Source organism: Vanessa tameamea, chromosome 25 (genome assembly GCF_037043105.1).
Source record: "Vanessa tameamea isolate UH-Manoa-2023 chromosome 25, ilVanTame1 primary haplotype, whole genome shotgun sequence".
NCBI lineage: Eukaryota > Metazoa > Arthropoda > Insecta > Lepidoptera > Nymphalidae > Vanessa > Vanessa tameamea.
In genome coordinates this window covers 8,505,508-8,526,138 of record NC_087333.1, presented here as the reverse complement: position 1 = coordinate 8,526,138, position 20,631 = coordinate 8,505,508, and the positions used below count along the sequence as shown (strand labels likewise).

Sequence of the window (20,631 nt, the reverse complement as noted above, 5' to 3'; positions counted from 1 at the left end):
CTGACGGAGCGCGAACTGCTATTTTATATAAGTACGGAAAGAGTGATATGAACTTGTAAAGTGAGTCTATATTTTTTATTCAATATGAATCGACATAACTGTCAAACGCGAGCGGGTACAGCAATAAGTTTTTACAACGATTTTTTTTACAAGTTACGAGTGTTTATTTGACTGTAATGTTTGTTGGTTTAGCTGAATTAGAGCGATTTTTTTCATAGTATATGTTTGCGCTATAAGAAATATTAACCATTTCTTACATCGCCAATGCGCCATCAAGCTTGGGAGCTAAGATGTTATGTCCCTTGCTATACAATGGGTTCATTCACCCTTAAAACCAGAACATAACCACAGTAAGCATTGATGCTCGGCGGTAGAATATCCGATGATGGTCGTACATTGACGGGCAATGGACGGGCTCGCACAAAGTTCTACCACCAAGTGAACTACCCACTCCACTCAACTAACCCACCTACAATTCCTGTTGTTCTACGGAGATCAAACCTGACATGTTGGTTCAGTTCCGACAATTCATTTTGATCACCAAGGAGCAGCTTAAGTTTAACAGCATAGTAAACAAATTTTCTACACTAAATTTACCGTTCATAAAATAGTTATATGGACATAAATAAAATTATGCAAAACTAAAATTTTACATTTACCACTAAATATATTTAAAACTAATTTATCAATAATATTAATAAATATTATATTAAGTCAATTAAGTCGATGTAAAAATCGCAAGATCGATCCTGGCCCTTGGGCTTGTCGTCCCCACAAGGTTTAAGCTGTAATTGTAGCAATGCCTTATCGTGAGGAATTACTAATAATCTTATTTACTCCTGTACAGCTGAGTTTCTTATCAGTTTTCTCGGTATAAAAATGTATATTCAAACGAAATTATAAAAGAATATATAAATTAAGTATAATACATTTATTTTAATTTCTGAGACATATTTTTTTTCAAAATAAAAACCCTGAAAAACATCGGAATTCTAAAAACTAAAATATGCAAATTACATAATATTTATTAAGGTTTTTTTTTTATTAAAAATCCTACGGTTAAAACATACATATCATATATTTCTTTGAAAAAAAATAGGTGTGCTGTAAAAAATAAACATAGTCAAGTTTAGACACATAGAAGCAGATTCTTTTTATATATTTTATTAAGTTTTCTAATAGTAAACAGTGAAGTTTAACTCGTGTGCGATCATTTACAATACTCAAACTAATATTAAAAAAGAGTTATTTTGTTTTTTGTATGTTTCTAGATGCAAAAACAACAAATCCGATGTATATGGAACTACCATTCCGTAATCGTTTGACAACAGACATATTTAATATGTTGCGTTACTATGCCTATGTAGATATTTCTTTATACTTTGGTTAAAAAATACTCGTATGAAATCAGGAGGAGCAGCTAGTGTACGTTAAAGGGTTTACAACAAAAACCACTTGTATTTTATTAGATTAATATAATATTTTAAATCCACATTCTGACGTAATACATACGGATGTGATATTCATTCATTCACGTACATCATGATCTCATACATTTCTATATTTTGTTGTTCTTAAATTATGTATTAGAAGATTGTGCTGTGTTCGCGTGCGTCCCGATTTTTACCTCAAAATTTAATGTCCCGCGTGGATCAGGCTCTGTCCGACTTTTCGATGCTTTCTCGACGATGTTCAATACTCCTCTTCCTATTTTGTACTCACCAACTTGAGAAGCTCAATAAAAACCAGGCTTTGCTAGCTGGCCTGGTACCTGCTCGTGTGTGTGTATACGAATTTGTTATTTAATGGAATAGTTTGACTACGTACGTAGTTCACGACCTGGTTGATTTATTGCGGATATTTTTAGAATAATGTCGCTATTTGTATTCTTAACGGTCGTAATAAGATTTTTGTACGAACTGACTTGTCTGGACTCTTGTAGTTTTAACACTTTTTTCTGTTCACAAAATAAATATAAATATTATATTTATTTGAACGAAAAATTTGATAATTTATTCTTATATATAAAAATAAGTGGCATTTTTCGTTGTCACTTTATAACTCAAGAACGGGCTCTTCTATACAAACCACATTTTCTGGGTTTGTTCGGACTATTTAGTAGATGGTTTATGTGAAGTTTGCACAAAATCGGTCGAGTGGTTCTTAATTTATCACATTTTTTGTAACAAATGATTTCCGACACACACATACATAGTATCAAACAATGTCGCTTCCCACCGTCTGTACGTTTGAATTTAAACGGATTTAAACGCAACGGTTTTCATTATAAATACAGTGCGTTTATTATGTATATTATAGTAAAGAAAAGCCGAGAATTACAAATTTCCTAACCGGAAAATATCATGATTTTTCTTGTCATGTTTGTTTTTAAAAACAAAAATATTCTTTAATTCATTTCATTCTTCAAGTTTGCTAATAAAAGCTTATGATACAGATTGGTGGACGAGCAAATGAGCCACCTTTATGTACGTGGTCAGTGCTGCCAATATATCGCTAATACACAACCGATCCTCGGAACTGTTTTATCCCAAGTGCCTGTAGTTACACTTATTACCTTCGAACCGAAATACAACGATAAGTATTGCTATTAGACCGTAAAATGAGCTATACGGTTGTCTCATCTCATTTGGCAATCACCGAATACTTCAAAATTAATGTAATTATTCGTGTCATTGGCAGAGACCCTTCCTAAAAGCCTCGGCCCAGTTTAGACGCACATGCTCATCGTTTAATAGAACAAGTTTATTTTTTATCAACATCGTTGGTTGAGTTTCATGTTCATTTTTCGGGTCAATAAAATATTTTATGTCGCTTTGTTCTCATTCGAGTTTAAGTTTAACAATAAGTCGGGTATTTTAGGAAGACAGAATTACCAAATATAAATAAATCAACAGCTTTAGAGAATAATTTAATTATAAGAAATTGATAAAATTATTATAAAAAAATCCGAGATGAATTAAAAAAGTAACAAAATATATGTTAAAATAAAACAATTTAAACCGTATACAAAAGACAGAGACAGAGAGAAAAAGAGGGAGAGGTCACCTTTCTTATAAAACGCTTTTACTTTACGTGAAGATTTCTGCTAGGTCACTCTATTGTAAGTCGTTTAAAAGAACTTCGTTCCAAAAATCATATAACATAAAAATTAGGTTAGATTCTAATCATAAGGTTTGTTTATCTATAATCTCCTGCCATTGAATGTAAACGTGTTCTATGTAATGGTACACCTTGTCCATCTACTACTAATATCAGCATTTTACAGACAAATTTTCAATTGATACTGAACTAGGTTAACCTCGTTACGGCTATCTAGAAAATAAAACTAAATCGAATTAGAATAACAGATAATATCTGTTTTATGTCGAATTACATGAACAGATAATATATATTAATAGTTCAAAAACATTTTATTGTGTTTTCTTGATGTTTTAATTGTATCTGTTTTCAATTGAGCCGAAAGCTCTCGCTACCAAACATGGGCTAACGCACCGGCGTCTCGTGCTGTAAATACCAGCGCATTGACGGACGAGAAAGTTTATCTTTTAGGCTCTCTCGTCGCGCCCAAGTTGACTCTGAATAACAGAGGAACGTCAGCCCTCCGATCGTGCTACGAATATGTGCTCCCAAGTTGCCACCGGTTTTAACGCGTCTTTTTCAACAACCTTATGCATTAGGCTTCGGTGCATCCAATCCCTAAAAAAGGCAACCCCAAGGCAAAGACTCAGATACATCCAATAATAGGCCTATATCCACCACCTCCTTGTTCTCCAAGATAATGGAGTCCATTATTAACTGCCAGCACCTAGAGATCTTCTCAAAGGCGGGCAAAGCACCTGCAGATGTACCTACATGGGCGGTAGTAGTGACTTGCCATCAGGTGAGCCTACTGCTCTTTTGCCACATAAAACAAAAAAATTGGGTACCACCCACTCATCAGATATTCAACGGTCAAATATGTAATGCTTAGTATTGTTGTGTTCCGATTCCGGCTGATTGAGCCCTACAGGGACAAGGGACGTAGCATCTTAATTTCCGTGGTTGGTGGCACATTGGCGATGTGAGGTATGATTGATATTTCTAAAAGCGACCTTGTCTATATGCGGTGGTGCCACTTACGATCAGATGGCACATTTGCCAGTCCAAAAAGGATTATAGGATATTTCAAATGAAGTTATATTTACTGCGTGTGTGCGTCTTAGTTTTAAATTAATTATTATCGTAAGGAAATGTCTTTCCCGAAATAACTTCAAATAACAAGACAAATATACTATTTTCATATCGTAGCGAGTTAATTAACAAGTCGTAATCGTAGCAAGTTAAAAAAAAAAAACTATGTATAAAAAGTATATAAAAATGTATGTATGTATGACGTTAAGTAAGAGCGTCTCTTTCGCCAACAAACTGTTCAGCAGTTTGGCGATTTTGTGTAAAGTTGTTAATGTTATTATATTTGTATATATAAAAAAAAAAAAATTGAAGTATATCATTTAACCATTAATGTACGTATGTGTATTTGTCTTAAAATAAACCCGTTTGGTTTAGTCCTTGACTTATTATATAGATAAATATATTAAATGGATATTAACTCATTGTAAGAATCAACTGAGTCTAAGAATTTATGAAAAAAAAGTGCCAAAATACGGCATTAAGCAGATCATTATTCTGTATTTATATTTGTTAATGATATAAAAAGGTTGCCATATGACAAATTCTTAGAATTAATATAAAAACCCCCTTACTTCAGGACATTGTTGAGCATGCGGAAACATTTACTTCGATCATGTACTACTTAGAACAGGCCCCGGAAGTTTTTTGTCAAATTATGATTCAGAGACAGTTACAAGTTTTTTTTTTATCGTTCCGTTCACTTTACAATTGACTTATGTTCTGTTTTTTTTTTACTGTAAATCAAATGCAATTTTGCAATAGTATCTATTTCATTCATATAATATATTTTCTTTTTTTTATTTCACTCAGACTACGGAATGAATTTATTTATATAAAACTGGATGTTTAATAATATATTTTGGTTTTTAGATAAATAAATACATATTTTATTAAACCTTCTCTTCAAAGGGAGAGGAGGCCTTAGCTCAGCAGTGGGAAATTTAGAGGCTGTTAATGTAAAAAATATTAATAAAGTATATTAATGCTTGTAATAATTTGTTTGACATGAATTCAATATGTACTTGACTACTTGTCTAACTGATTATAAATTAAAATGACTTTTTTAAAAATAATAGACTAATAACTATCTGACTTTATAATAACAATCAAATGTAACATTAATTACTTTAAATTAATAACAAAAACCAACTAAAATTTATTCGGAAATATTATATTCGAGACACCCAATTTTCGCGCCAAAACGTTTATCCAAGCCTCTGTCTCTGACAGGCGCGCGATTTTTTTTTTTAATATTATGCTACAAGGTGTTGATGCATTAGGCGATAAAACTTGAGAAATTTTTATTATTCGAATAGTTTAACAATAAAACATTTTTTTACTGCTTAATTATATCGAGGTTCTCATTTATTATTAATCTGAGTGCGTCAGTGTTGAATGCATTTTAAATAAAACAAAAATAATATGTTCATTTATTTAATTCTTTTTTCGTCATGCACATACTATTACAATTTTTTAATGAGGTAATATTGTGAACATTCTATACCTGTAATACATGCTTAGGATAAATCCGTTTTGGTATCGATACTAGATTTATTTATGTAATTTATATAATAAAAAAAAACTGACAAAAACTGTAATGAAATTCCAACTTTTAATCTCTTAGAAACAAAATAAAGTTACTTTTTTTTTGCTAAGAGATTAACAAAGCAAAAAATTACACATCAATTAACAAGTTACTTTGAAAACATTATTAAAATTTCTAGACATTTTTTGGTTCTTTCGTATAGTAACTACACTTGCATAATATGTTTTTTTATAAATATTTAGTTAAACATAGAGATTATATTAAATCTGCAAATCTTGAATTTTCATTATCATAGTTCTCAATAGAAATATTTTGAACCGGTAGTAACTTTACTTATATCTTATTTAAGATTTGAACGAGGTTTTTAATTTTAATACAAGAATGTGTATAATAATACTTATCATTTATTATTAACTACATAACTTATCTGTAATGTAATTAATATAATCACATACAATTATATTAATTGATTATATATATAATTATATAACAGTAATGGCACTTATTTTGATTAAACTAATACAAGTATTAATAATAAAATAGTAAATAAACATTTTTAAACAAATAATATGTGTCATAGATAATATTTAAAATTATTTTCACAACAAACTAACATTTAAATAAATCGATAAAAGCGCGTTTTGCTCACGACAAAAATGGAACGTATTTACGACAAAAAAGTTTTTATATAAATATTGTAATCGAATAAGTTTTAATACGCTAATTATTATATTATTATAGTTCATTTCTGTTAAATTATCACCATTTTAATGAATATATTGAAATATATTAACAAAATCATTCATTCCATTTGTAAATGAATTGTGGAAATAATTGGACTTTCAAACAATAAGGTTAACGGATTCCATACTGCTTATCAATAAGCCTTTATTATTATTTTGTATGGGGAGTTGCATGTATTTGACTTTTGTAATTTAAACTATAACGTTGCTCTGTCAGTGTGACGGTGACAGTCAATTATTTTGCTTAAAGAATGCAATATTTATTTATTTATTTATTTATTTATTTATTTATTTATTTATTTATTTATTTATTTATTTATTTATTTATTTATTTATTTATTTATTTATTTATTTATTTATTTATTTATTTATTTATTTATTGGAAAAGTTACACCATCTACTTATCACTAAGCACTTAAAATTAATATCTGACTTGGGTAACATACAAAGTGATACGTCTTTAAAGGTGTAAACAACATTGAATCTTACTGAATACATTGAACAGCTGGACTGGCTGATGAATTACAAGGGATTTATGTTGTTAAGAATAATATACGGTAATTATTCATAAAATAATATAACTAAAATATAATATAGGTGAAAAACGGCGGCCGGATATTGTGCGACCTATATGTTGCTGTTGACTGATCTCGTCCACGGGCAATCGCAAGGGAGACCTCAGACCAGCCAACTACGCAGGACAAAAAAACAAACAAACAGGAAATATAGGTGTACTGTCTGTTCCCTCAATCTCATAGTCCGGTGTGACTAGGGTTGCCAGGCGTCCGGATAAAGTCGTACATACGATTTTTTTACCATATCTTTTAATGATACTGAACTGAGACACAAAATATTCCAGCCTTTTTACTCAAATTTCCGGCCAAACTAGCTGGTCTGTTCGGCTTTTAGGTTTGGCGACCTGGCAACCTTAGGTGTGACGGCTAATCCGACACCGGAAAGATTTCAGGCGCCGGGCCAAAGGCTTTGCGTGCTTTCCGATGCATGGTATACATTTCCAACTTCCGGACACTGGGCTGTTTCTGACCCAAAACCCAATAACTTTTTTATCGGTCCAACCTGGGATTTGACCTCGGGATCTGCCACTTTCCACTAAGGAGGCAGTCACTCTGAAATATACTAAACGTATAAAATATAAATATTATAATATTTACTATTACCATTTAATTTATTTATAGAAAACCTTAATAAACAAAGTATGTATGCAACTTTTTATTTAATTATTTAAAAAAAAAAAGTCAACTAATGTAAATACACGGCATCTGGTGGCTTAAACTGAAACTAATTTGAAGTCGCAACTGTTATATAATCTGTGTTGCTTTTAACGTCTTTTTGGTGTTTTTTCGGATTTGACGTTTTACTTTGACTTCAAGCAATAATTTTATTTTTTATTCTACATATTGTTATACAGGGTTGTTTTTTATAAATCTTGAAAAATAACGCACTTGGCTTTACAATAATATTAAAGCTTTCTACAGCTTGCACATATTAATCTTAAATTATGAAAATTAATTTCAAAATCTCTACGAATGACTAATATACTATTTGAATACTTTTTTATTAATATAAGTATGTAAGAGTAAATTAGCACTGACTTTATCCTACGGTTTTTAAGTATAATTATATCAGAACTATTTTATTTTACCTTTATATAGAACCGATATTACATTTATTTATTTATAATATGGCAGTCTAAAAAATCTAGTCTAATTCTGGTCAAGTCCTGCTTGAATATAGTATTTAAAAAGTTTAAAGTTTATAATATTCTTCGTGTCCAAGTGTTTGCACATATTCACGAGTATGCTATCCACATGTTCGTAATCTAACATCATTGCCCCATATAGACCGACAGGCGCTTATCACGTAAGCTAAAGTTTTTGCACGCTTACGCGGATACTTTTCGCTGTGGTATGCCTCGAGTGATACGAAAAAGTGGTGCGAAAATGTTATTTCACACAAAGCGTGGGCTCGCGCAGCTGGCGCAGCGTGCGGCGGCACGACACGCGGCGCGCGCCCAGCCGCGGCCAGCCCGACACGCGCTCCACCGGCACCGGCGTCGCGCGTCTGGTGGGACGTTTATGAATCAAAACACCTCAACTTCCAGGTATAGCAGAGCACAAAATTAATGTATTTTGTTAAAGTAAGCTTTATAAGGAAACATTTTTAAATCGTCAATATTTCGACTACCACCGTTTCGGAAAACGACCTCCAAAAGCTTCAGCGGGAAGAAACGGCAAGAGACCTGCGTAGTTAATCTTTCAAGTGACCAAATTCATAATCCGTATCAATAAAACATGGAGTTATTATTCGCGACGTTTTCTTAATCGTTAGGGAAATTAGATAAATTCCAAAAACAAATTCTACGATCTTTGTAAGATTTGTAAAGAATTTGTGTAGTGTAGTGTCAAGTTGTTCGTTTAGCATTGGAACTGGACTTGGATTCTTTGATTTGATAGCTCGTTCGAATGGAGTTGTGTACCTGAAGAACATGTGATGCTCAACGCTGCATCTCCAGAGTCGTTTACTGGAGCGAGTCGAAGCCAACTTGAAGCTGACGTGAGTTTCGAACTCGTCGAACTCGCTGGACCTCAATCTCAACGTGTATGTGCGTTTATTGTAGCTGATCTTGAGTATCTTCGCCCAGGGGAACCGGTTCATCACCAAACTGGGGAAAATTTGTTTTTATTTTTTTATGATATCGTTTTGTTTTTATAATTTAACTTATTATAGAGGGAAGCTTACTGCACATATTAATAGAGTATTAATAATTTGCTAATCATAAAAGAAACAGAACACCAGCCATGATTACATATTAAAATAACATGAAATAAACAAGATCTAACGTTATACATAAAATAAAGTGCAATAATTGAATTTAATTTTAAAAATAAAAACATCTGACCATAATCATTTTTTTAAACATGAATAGGTTAAGGTTAAACAAATTAATTAAAGTTTAATTTTACTAAAAACGTATTAAAATCTACTTAAAAGAATAACATTATTTTGTTTTATGAAACAGCTTAGAAAATACAATTTCAACTACTTATTTGTTTTCAGTTAAATAGTAAAGATTGTAATGTTTCTAAATTAATTGTTTCTGACAAACTTAGAGTCATACTTCTGTAACGTGTGCGTGTGGTTATCATAAATAAGATTATAGAATCTCACCCATCTCTCAACACGGAGATTCCAGCCGCGCAGACAGCGAGTTCGATCTCCACATCCTCTGAATCCTTCACACTATGCAGCTCAACTCCGTACATGGCCAGTTTTTTTGCGTTCTCAAGATAGTTCAACTCTGCTTGAGCTGGAGTTTGACCTCTGCAATTAGAAATAATAGATTATTTAATTGTTACTAAAACTTAGAATTTATTTCTGTATAAATACAAGGTTCTCCTAAGCTCATGTTATTTTTCTCTAACAAAAATAAAAGTACTCAGTACATACTTGTGTTTTCTATACAGTTCATCAATTTTATCCTCTAAATCTGGTGTGATTACTTGCAGAGGAACAGCGCGGTGTTCTGTGAGCACCGCGACATTTACCCTCCCCTCTCTGTCCCCCAGTTCAGCTTGGAGCACGTATGAGGCGAGCAGAGCGTATGTGATCGTCGAACAATTGAGACGACCTGGAAATAGGATGATATTTGATTTCAAGCTCAAGTTGTCTACTTGCGCAAACTGATTTGCGCAATCCAAATCACGGGTCATTTCATAAAAAGTGCGAAAATTTATTATACAATTATTGAGATCAAGGTTGATAGGACACCTTCGGAATGAAAAGGTCGCCTCTAGTTATTACAAATTTACAAAAAAAAGGTCCGCTGAGTTACTTTCGCCGGTTCTCAGTTCGGGGTATTTTATTTTCCGAACTTTTGGTAGTGTTTAGTTTGACAATCAATAAGTGTAATGCTTCTTTATGGAATAAAGGAATTTCAAGTAATTTCATGTGTTTATTTATTAATAAATGCGATTTACTTATGTTATATTATTTTTTTTTGTATTTGGTACACAATTAACTTGCTAGGAAGGTTTTTGGGCTCCCTTTAGGTTTCACACCACCCACTTATTGATTATTGACGCATGAAATAGAACTGATTCGTATTCCTTACATGTTGAAGTACGCGTGAGTCAGTATAATTACAAATTCAAGAGACATTTTACCATCTCAGTTCCCGTGGTTGGAGCATTAACCATATGTCATATGGCATATTACTTTGGGGTAATGCTGCAGATATTTAATCTGTTTTTATTTTACAAAAGAGAGCAATCCAATCTATTTATAATGTAGATGCTAGAGACTCTCTTCGGAATGTTTTTCACAAAGTAGGAATACTCACGCAACAGCGTCATAATATATTTACAACAATATTATGTATATTCACAGTAGCATTGATCACTTTGATAAAATCAGTTATATTCATTGTATGTGCACAATAAGTAAGGATAAGCTTAGAACGCGAAGTTTCCGACTCCGTAAAGTCAATAAATCATTCTTGGGGCAAGGTATCCGCTTCTATAATTAAATTCCGCAGACATTTTTAACTTTGCCGTTTCATAGATTCAAGTCAATTGTAAAAAGTACATTGGTAAAGAAGGCATATTATTCGATACAAGATTATATTGATGATAAAAAAGCTTGGAGTTAATGCTTGTTGACTTCCAGGCAGGAGACATGACATACATATATAATTGTATTTAACTCACATGACTGTATTTTTAGATGTTGAAAAAGAGTAACTACTGAGTTTCTTGCCGGTTCTTCTCGGTAGAATCTACATTCCGAACCGGTGGTAGCTTTACTTTAAATAGTTTGTTAAATGACGATTCAAAAGTGCTTGTAAAAGCCTACTTGAATAAAGTATATTTTGATTTGATTTGATTTGATTCGTATCGGTTGGCTCATGTGCCAGATTATTACCCACATTCTATAAGATCTCTCCTAATTGCGAGCCCGAGCTGGTATCTGGAAGCCTCATCATTTAACTCTGAGGGTTCTGGGGGGTAGAACTTTACCGCCATCTTCACCTCCCAAGGCTCATCTATAACATAAATATGATCTAATAACATGGATGCATTGGACCCAATAAAAATTAAACATAAAAACGGTTCATAAACAAAATAGTTATTTTTATAAAACAAGTGACTCTATTTATTTATTTTAGATGTCTATTCATCAATCCGCAATGGAGCTAAAAAAATAAGCTAAAAAATCTTGAGCAGCCACTGATGTGGAGGACACGCAGCTACTGCTCTTACTTTACAAACAATACATCTTGTTTTATGAAATTGTTCTCACTTCTAAAGGTCTTGGAGAGCCTCCTTTTCAAGTCTACCCAGACTCGAGGATCACTTCGGTGAACGTGTAGTAGTCCAAAGTAATCTTTCTCTAGTATATCTAGATCATCACAAATTGCATCCAGGAGATCACCTCCGCTGGCTTTTCTCTGAAATCGATAAACATAGAAATAAGTACATTTAATTCATTCTAAAAGAAAATCTGTCTCGATCTTTTTTCGAAAATTTGAAATTATTTCGAGTATGAAATTTTAAAAATTTGACTCAGATTCTTAATTTATTATCATTTAATCTCTTCAAATGTGTTAAGAATGTAAATAATCTACTTCTAAGATTAAATAAGATTTGAAATGGATAGATAGTAATCCCTAAACATCTGAAATGAAATTAGTTTATCGAATATAAAAGAGCTAATTGGACAATACCCATAATTTCACTTCTAACACAAATTCTCTTACTAACTTTAATAGTTAGTATTTAATAGAACCTTAATAAAGTCTTTTAACGCCTAGGGATGGGATGGTTTATGTAAGTTAAATGGAACTATGTGCAAGCCCGTCTGGGTAGGTACCATCCACTCATCAGATATTCTACCGCCAAACAGTAGTACTCAGTATTGTTGTATTCCGGTTTGAAGGGTGAGTGAGCCAGTGTAACTACATGTACAAGGTCCCTTGTAACATCTTAGTTCCCAAGGTTGGTGGCGCATTGGTGATGTAAGGAATTGTTAATATTTCTTACAGCGCCTTTGTCTATGGGCGGTGGTGACCACTTGCCATCAGATGACCCATTTGCTCGTCCACCTAACAAAACCATAAAAAAAAATTGGCATGTACTTACAGCAACATCAATGGTGATATGATCGCCAGTGAGCAGCTCGACTCTGACCCTTCCGGAACACGATCGTGGAGCCATTGCGTCGTCAGAGGCCAGCCGTCTTAGGCTCTCTCGCATTATGTCAACTTAAACAAAAACAAACATCACTGTTCTGGCTAGACTAGCCAGTCCAATACATATTTGATGACATCCGTGGTCGAGTTGTGTGTACACCGGTTTTCATGGGTACGCTGCTCCGAGGTCCCGAGTTCGATTCCCGGCCGAGTCGATGTAGAAAAAGTTCATTAGTTTTCTATGTTGTCTTGGGTCTGGGTGTATGTGGTACCTTCGTTACTTCTTATTTTCCATAACACAAGTGCTTTATCTACTTACATTGGGATCAGATTAATGTATGTGATGTTGTCCAATATTTATTTATTTATATTTGCACGTGTATGCGCAAGCGGTTCTCGGAGATTATAAGTTAGAGACGAAATGGGTAGGGTAATTTTTTTATCGCTGAAAATATGTAAATTTCATGCTGTCACAATCTAGCAAGTAGACATTGCATAAAAAATAGTCATTGCAAAGAAAAAATCTAGGAAAGAACATGTTTTTTTTTCTAAATCGACGGTAGTAAAGCAGTACACTTGTTCCACCTTTACGGTAGACATTTAATTTGATGGCTTTTATGCGACAAAATCATTTACTTTTTTAACTGAATTCACTTGGTGGTACGTTTTTGTCAGCATGCAAGTCTACCACCCAATCAGCACATATTTTCGAGTCAAGCAAGAAATACTTAGTATTGTTGTGTTGGTTCGGTTGAGTTAACGAGTCATAACGTCATGGTATATCATCTTGGGAGATGATGATGATGTTGTTGCATTAAAGGAATGGTTAATGTTTTTACAGCGCCAATGTCTATAGGTTGTGGTGAGCAATAACCATCAGGTGCTCATTTATCCCTCTGCCTACATATATCATAAAAAAAAATCCTTCAGTAATTTATTAATTTCTATGATTGCTCACGACTAGTTAAAGAAATGAAGTAATATACATTGCAAACAACAATTTTGTTTTATACAGTTCTAAGCTATCGTGTTCAGCCGGGTCAGTATTATGGGCCCATGCGTTTTATGGGCAAAAAGTGGTTAAAAAAGAGCTTAATCAGGGCTACATGGATATTTTAAAATAGATTACAAAGAAAGTATTTCCGAGTATTGACCCCAGCTCATGGCTAAGAAATTTCCAAGTCACGCGTCAACGAATAATTTGGACATGCTTCAATGAAGACATGATCACGTTGCTTTTATTTTATATTTTAAACTTTAGCTACTTCTAATGGGTTCAGTCTTGTAAGATAATTTCCACCGCCAAACAGAAATACTTAGTATGTTATGATCCGGTTTAACAGGGTAACTTAGCACAAGGGACATAACATCTTTGGACCCAATGTTGGAGGCGCATTGACAATATTGTCTATGGGAAGTGATGACCACAGGTTGCCTATAAGCCAGTTTGCCTATCTATTTTGAATAAAAAAGACGAATATATGGACTACTGGATCTAGTAAACCTTTGGTTAGAAGCTGGACTGTAAGTAGTAATCAGTTCATATGATATCAAAAATGTGCAACTCGATTCGTGTTATGCGGTTTATATACACGGCCTTATGTTTCCAACAATTTATGTCATTCGAATTAGGTCACGTGCAATGAGATACTTATTAATTACTAATGTTCATGATGTTGTGAAAGCCTCAATAGACCTCATTCATCTGATATAGGTTGGCGGACGAGTAAATGGGCAACCTGATGTTAAGTGGTGACCATCGCCCATAGACAATAGCGCTATAAGAAATATTAACCATTCCTTACATTGCCAATGCGCCACCAACCTTGGGTACTAAGATGTTATGTCCCTTCTGCTTGTAGTTACACTGGCTCACTCACCCCTCAAACCGGAAATCAACAATACTGGGTGCTGGTGTTTAGCGGTATAATATCTGATGAGTGGGTGCTACCTACCCAGACGGGCTAGCTAGGAAAAATAAACTTAATCCTTCAAGTTCATAACTTGAAATATAATTACAAAATATTACAAATACGAAAGTGAGTTCGTTAACTTGTTACCCTTTCACGCTACAACTGCTCAATCGACTACAACGAAATTCCGAAATGGGATACCTCAAACCTTCCCCTACACGCGAGTGAAGCTGCGGGCAGACGCTAGTAAATGATAAAATGACGCTAACAATCATAGTTGGCGCCAATGTTCGTGCAAATGTTTGACACAAGCCGCATGATTATAACTGTGTTGAAATTTTTGTAGTGAAACTTGAGAGCTTTTTAAGTTGCATAAGGGACCGCATGTTGTTAACTTAGTTTTACTTCTATATATATATAATAAAGTCAAAAATCAAAATCAAAATATACTTTATTTAAGTAGGCTTTTACAAGCACTTTTGAATCTTCATTTAACAAACTACTTTAAGTAAAGCTACCACCGGTTCGGAATGTAGATTCTACCGAGAAGAATAGGCGAGATTCTCAGTAGTTACTCTTTTTCAACATTTAAAAATACAGTCATGTTGGTTAAATACAATTATATATTAGCAAAGCAAGCATTAACTCCACGCTTTTTTATCATCTATATCAATATGTTGTTTCGAATAATATGCCTTCTTTACCAATGTACTTCTTTCAAATGATTTAAATTTATGAAACGGCAAAGTTTAAAATGTCTGCCGAATTTTATTATAGAAGCGGATACCTTGCCCCAAGAATGATTTATTGACTTTGCGGAGTCGGAAACTTCGCGTTTTAAGCTTATCCTTACTTCTTGTGCACATACAATGATTATCACTGATTTTATCAAAGTGATCAATGCTACTGTGAATATACATAATATTGTTGTAAATATATTGTGACGTAACAGTGAGTATTCCTACTTTGTGAAAAACATCCCGAAGAGAGTCTCTAGCTCCAAGATTATAAATAGATTGGATTGCTCTCTTTTGTAAAATAAAAACAGATTCAAGAATGATTTATTGACTTTGCGGAGTCGGAAACTTGGCGTTATAGCGTATGTATTATAATGTCCCTTCGAGGAGAACAGTTCGAGCTTATTACCACGCTGCTCCAATGCGGATTGGAGGATTACACATGTATCAGAATTTCGTTTTAAGGTTTCCTCGCGATGTTTTACTTCACCGCTGAGCATGTTAAATTATAAACACAAATTAAGCACCTGGAAATTTAGTGGTGCTTGCCTGGATATAAACCCGCAATCATCAGTTATTACGCACGTGTTCTAACAACCACTGGGTCATCTCGGCTCCATATTATGTATTTTAGCAGACTTTATATAAGTTATTTGCGTATTTAACGAGTTCTGATGCAACGCAATACTATGCTTTGTAGTTATTCCAGACGAATAGTTTTTGCATATAAATTTGGCATTGGTTATCAATGACTAGCTATAACGTATCGTGGTTAAGATCCACCGTAAATGGCGGAACGCAGTGCACAGGTGCCATGAATGTAGAGACGAGCAACCTTGGCTACCAAGTTTAGCACTGGAAGAAATCCAAAAACTTCGAATTAAATGTCGGAATTTTAAAGATTATTTAAGTAGGTTTTTGAAAACTTCACATCGATTTTTTTTTAATCCATCAGGGGATATTGTCGTCGTCACTCCAAGCACAAGCTTTTAGTTTTGCACCAGATTTTGGTTATTGCTTTTATTTTGTTTAAAAAATATGACGTATGGTTTATGCAAGGCTTATCAGGAGTTGCCATTTACAGGTTGCAATCTTATATTTATAGTGAACATTGAATATATTTTGAAAATTTACTGTATATACTAAGCAAAAGCTTGCTTTGGTTAATTAGTTAGTGTTTGGAATGTATCAAATGATTAAAAAGTAATAAAATTGTCTATATCTAAATCTCATTGTCTTTGATCACACACATTACTCTGATCCCAATGTAAGTAGCTAAAGCACTTGTGTTATGGAAAGTCAGAAGTAACGACGGTACCACAAACACCCAGACCCAAGACAACATAGAAAAATAATGAACTTTTTCTACATCGACTCGACCGGGAATCGAAACCAGGACCTCGGAGTGACGTACCCATGAAAACCGGTGTACACACTACTCGACCACGGAGGTCGTCTTACACTAATTGATATACAAAGCTGTTAGTAACACAGTTGTCAATTTTAAAGCTGGGTTCCTCATTTAGATATGCTAAGTTCTAAATTGAGTTAAGCATGTTGCAAAATTTCGTCCGACACATACAGTTTTTTGATTATGGACGATCTCAGCTCACATAAACAACACTTAAAACTGTTATTGTGAACTGACTACGTATCGAAGCATCCTTGAAAATAATTGAAGTTCTCATAAACTAATTTAATAACGTTCAAACAAACATACAGTGTTTGTTTACAGAAGTGTCTAGTCGTAAAGCTATTGTTATTGAGCACTTTAAGATTTGGCGTTTGCCCAAAACCGATGCATACTCATAGTTCACACACAGAATTCGTTTAGAGAAGTGGTAAAGAACATTTCATCTAGATTTTAGATACGAAGCATTTACTGGTCGACCAGAGTGCAAATTAGTATGATAACCAAATTAGTATTTAGTTTCATTTAGTTTCTCTTTGTTTGAAATACTGGATAAAATAAATGATTACTAGTCATACCGCCTAATACACCAATACCTTGGAGCGTTACAGATTAAAAAAAATAAAGAACGTAAAAATAAAGTCACAGGGTCTTCGGTTAACTTTTTGGCGCGAAATTTGGGTGCTCAGATACTATTTCGGAGTAATTTTCGAACATTTGTCATTGGTTTTTGTTAATGATAAAATTATTAATATAAGTAATTAATTTTATTGTTGATTCGGATTATAAATTCAGATAGTTATTATTCTATTCTTTTTAAAAATTAATCCGTCGGTAAGACATTTTTCTCGCTGGAAAAACGCTCTTACCGGTGGTTGTGTCGGTGCTGAGAACGTTTGGTGCGCCTTAGTTCACGGGAATACCCACTAAAAACTAGCGGTACGCACTCCCTCTCTACAGGAGGCGTCACGGGATTACTTTCGAAAGCTACCGTGACCCCCGGTGGTTGTCCCACCTTTGTGGGCCTCCAAGCTAGAGGAGTTTTCGGGGTAGAGAGAACCTAACGTCTACTAATTTATTTGGCAGGTGTTTTCTGTAGCTACCAACGGGTATGCTAAATGTAATGACGATCAGTGTAGTAGGTACGACGAGAAAGCGTAACAAACAAACTCATTATCACATATAATGCTAGTTAGAATTAATTCTACCAGTTACTTTGCGTGCGAGAAGTATAGGATGATATATATGTATGTTCGTACCGCTTAAACCGTATGTATTTTAAACGGGCTATAAATGGCACTTTAAAGGAGTTCATTACACGAATTTTGTATATAAGAAATCATTATTATATTATGAGTCATACTGGTACCACTGAAAATGAGCGTTCGGGTCGTAATCTTGACCAAAATTTAGTGGTATACCGTTTTGAAATCGCACCATTGTACAGTTCACAGCTTATGTTTGTTGTTGTTTTGTTTCATTTCGTTTTTAACAGTCTTTGAGTAAAGGAGGAGGTTAATACTTTTTTTATCTATGCATAGTATGACGGCTATTTCTCCGTCATATTTAGACGGTTTTGCAAAATTATATTTTTGTTTGAAAGAGGTCTATTCCGAAATGGTCACATTTAAATTTCAATATGTTTAGTTTTATTTTTATTAACAATTAGTTTTCTTGTAAATATATCTATTGATATAAGAATTATTACTATTAAGTCCTTAACTATAAAAAAAACACAAATAAAAAAAAAGTTGCTGTACAAATCATGACCGCGGGGAAAGGTAGCGAGAAATTTATTAAGGTTTTACTTTATAAAAGTATTAACTTTTATATGTGTTTTAATATTATATAATACTCCTTGTATTGTGGTGTATCTAAGAATAAAATATTATTCTATTCTATAATACCTACTGCGAATAAAATCATTCCAACAACAGCTGTTCATGGCTCACAGTCGTTTATTCTATTTCAATATGTTGTTATAAAGATCGTAAAGTTAACCAGTAAACGTATCGATTCAATTTTATTGTCAAAACGAGATTCACTGCCAGATTCTTGCCAAGAATTTGCCAAAGGTCTTATTTAAACTGTAAAATTGATGGAAGTACTTCGTTATTTTTGAATTTACGATCGTTTCGATGAGATATCGCCCGTTGAGTTTGTTTGATTTAGTTAGCGTAGGTTTTGTTTGATTTAGTTAGCGTAGGTTTTGTTTGATTTAGTTAGCGTAGGTTTTGTTTGTAATATATTATATTTTGTTTAGTTTAATATTTACAGCCTGTTAATAAGATTTTTTGTTTTCGTATACACTCGATTTTAAATTTGTTCTTGACGGAATTATAGTCAGATCGGGCAATCTTGAGGATTAAGGCTAATCGCGAAGAAGTATGTATTGAGTATTTGTATTATTGCTAGTACATTTTAAATTCTGTTACTTTCATGATCAAAAAGACGAAAAATCAAAAATGTCTACGTGCTTTCTAAGGCAGGCGAGTATTACACTATCAATTGCAATAAAAAGTATTTGGTATTGAGTCCAATCCTTATTCCTTCATTTGGTGGAAGGGCTTTGTGCAAGCCCGTCTGGGTAGGTACCACCCACTCATCAGATATTCTACCGCCAAACAGCAGTACTCAGTATTGTTGTGTTTTGGGTGAGTGAGCCAGTGTAATTACAGGCACAAGGGACGTAACATCTTAGTTTCCAAGGTTGGTGGCGCATTGGTGATGTAAGGAATGGTTAATATTTCTTACAGCGCCATTGTCTATGGGCGGTGGTGACGACTTACCATCAGGTGGCCCATTTGCTCGTCTGCTCACCGATATAATAAAAAAAAATGATTTGTTCAAAAATTAATTTAAAAAAAAAAATTTAAAAAAAAATCGTTGTGATTAACAGCACCATGCCAGCTCTATTACATCATACCAATTATCTGTTGGGACGGCAAAGTGGACACGGCCGGATAGAGTTCAGGCGCACGACCATCTTCCACACTCCAAATTTGTACTGAGAATTGACAATATTTTATTGCACCAAAACATTCAAGGAATGGCTGGAAAAGATTTAGAAATTGAGTTATTCATAAACAGTAATGCCATTGATATTTTATGTATAACAGAACATTGGCTTGTAAATTATCAGTTTATGTTTAATTTCAGTGGTCACCAGATGGCTAGTATGTTCAGTAGAAAAAAAGCTATACGTGGTGGCTCATTAATACTTATTAACAAAAATCTAAAATTTAAAGAACGTAAGGATGTTGTGAGCCTTTCTATTGAGCAGACTATTGAAATAGCCTGTGCAGAGCTTGAGCATGTCATTGTTGTATGCGTATACAGACCTCCTAGCGGGTTATATGAAGCATTTGAGAAAATATTGGAAAGTGCATTATTGAAATTATCTGGATCAAGTAAATATATTTTTATTTGTGGTGACTTTAACATAAACTTATTAGAAAACTATAGCACAAGTATTAGATTCAGATCATTATTATATTCATATAACCTCATTAACTTATTCTTAGAGCCAACTAGAATCACTGAATCCACTGCAACATGTATTGACAACATATTTACCAACTGTGTACCTAATCATAAATGTATTATAAATATGTTAAGTTCTGATCATTGTGGACAGTTGGCTTCATTTAATTCGCAAATAAAAAATAATGCTAAGGATTTAAAACAGACATTTGTTCCAATCAATTTGTATCGAATTGAGAAGTTCAGAAGTAATATCATGGCAAAGCTCTCATATTTACAATTAAATGATAATTCTAATGAGCTTTATAACAATTTTTTTAAATTAATTAAAACAGAATTTAATGCCACATTTACTTCCAAGACAGTCTATTCTAGGAATTTTCTTAAATTTAATGATTG

The 20,631-nt window shown here is 33.5% G+C and overlaps 1 protein-coding gene across 1 annotated transcript; it reads right to left on the bottom strand.

The window, feature by feature from the left end:
- Positions 1-8,444: 8,444 nt before the first annotated feature.
- LOC113392869 (protein 4.1 homolog) lies at positions 8,445-12,866 on the bottom strand. Its single transcript, XM_064218992.1, has 7 exons — positions 12,639-12,866; positions 11,800-11,947; positions 11,426-11,542; positions 9,949-10,129; positions 9,670-9,822; positions 8,921-9,163; positions 8,445-8,562 (listed from the first exon to the last, which is right to left on the bottom strand). The coding sequence occupies exons 1-7, from the start codon at positions 12,750-12,752 to the stop codon at positions 8,445-8,447; spliced, it is 1,074 nt and encodes a 357-aa protein (XP_064075062.1). The 5' UTR covers positions 12,753-12,866.
- Between the last annotated feature and the right edge of the window lie 7,765 nt (positions 12,867-20,631).

What these genes read in the sequence shown, in the direction of transcription:
- LOC113392869 (XM_064218992.1), bottom strand. Translation starts at nt 12,752, where the DNA reads ATGCGAGAGAGCCTAAGACGGCTGGCCTCTGACGACGCAATGGCTCCA. An exon ending in ATCTCCGTGTTGAGAGATGG is followed by an intron (nt 9,164 to 9,669) that starts GTGAGATTCTAT and finishes AATTTTCCCCAG; the next exon opens with TTTGGTGATGAACCGGTTCC. An exon ending in AATCCAAGTCCAGTTCCAAT is followed by an intron (nt 8,563 to 8,920) that starts GCTAAACGAACA and finishes ACGTCCCACCAG; the next exon opens with ACGCGCGACGCCGGTGCCGG.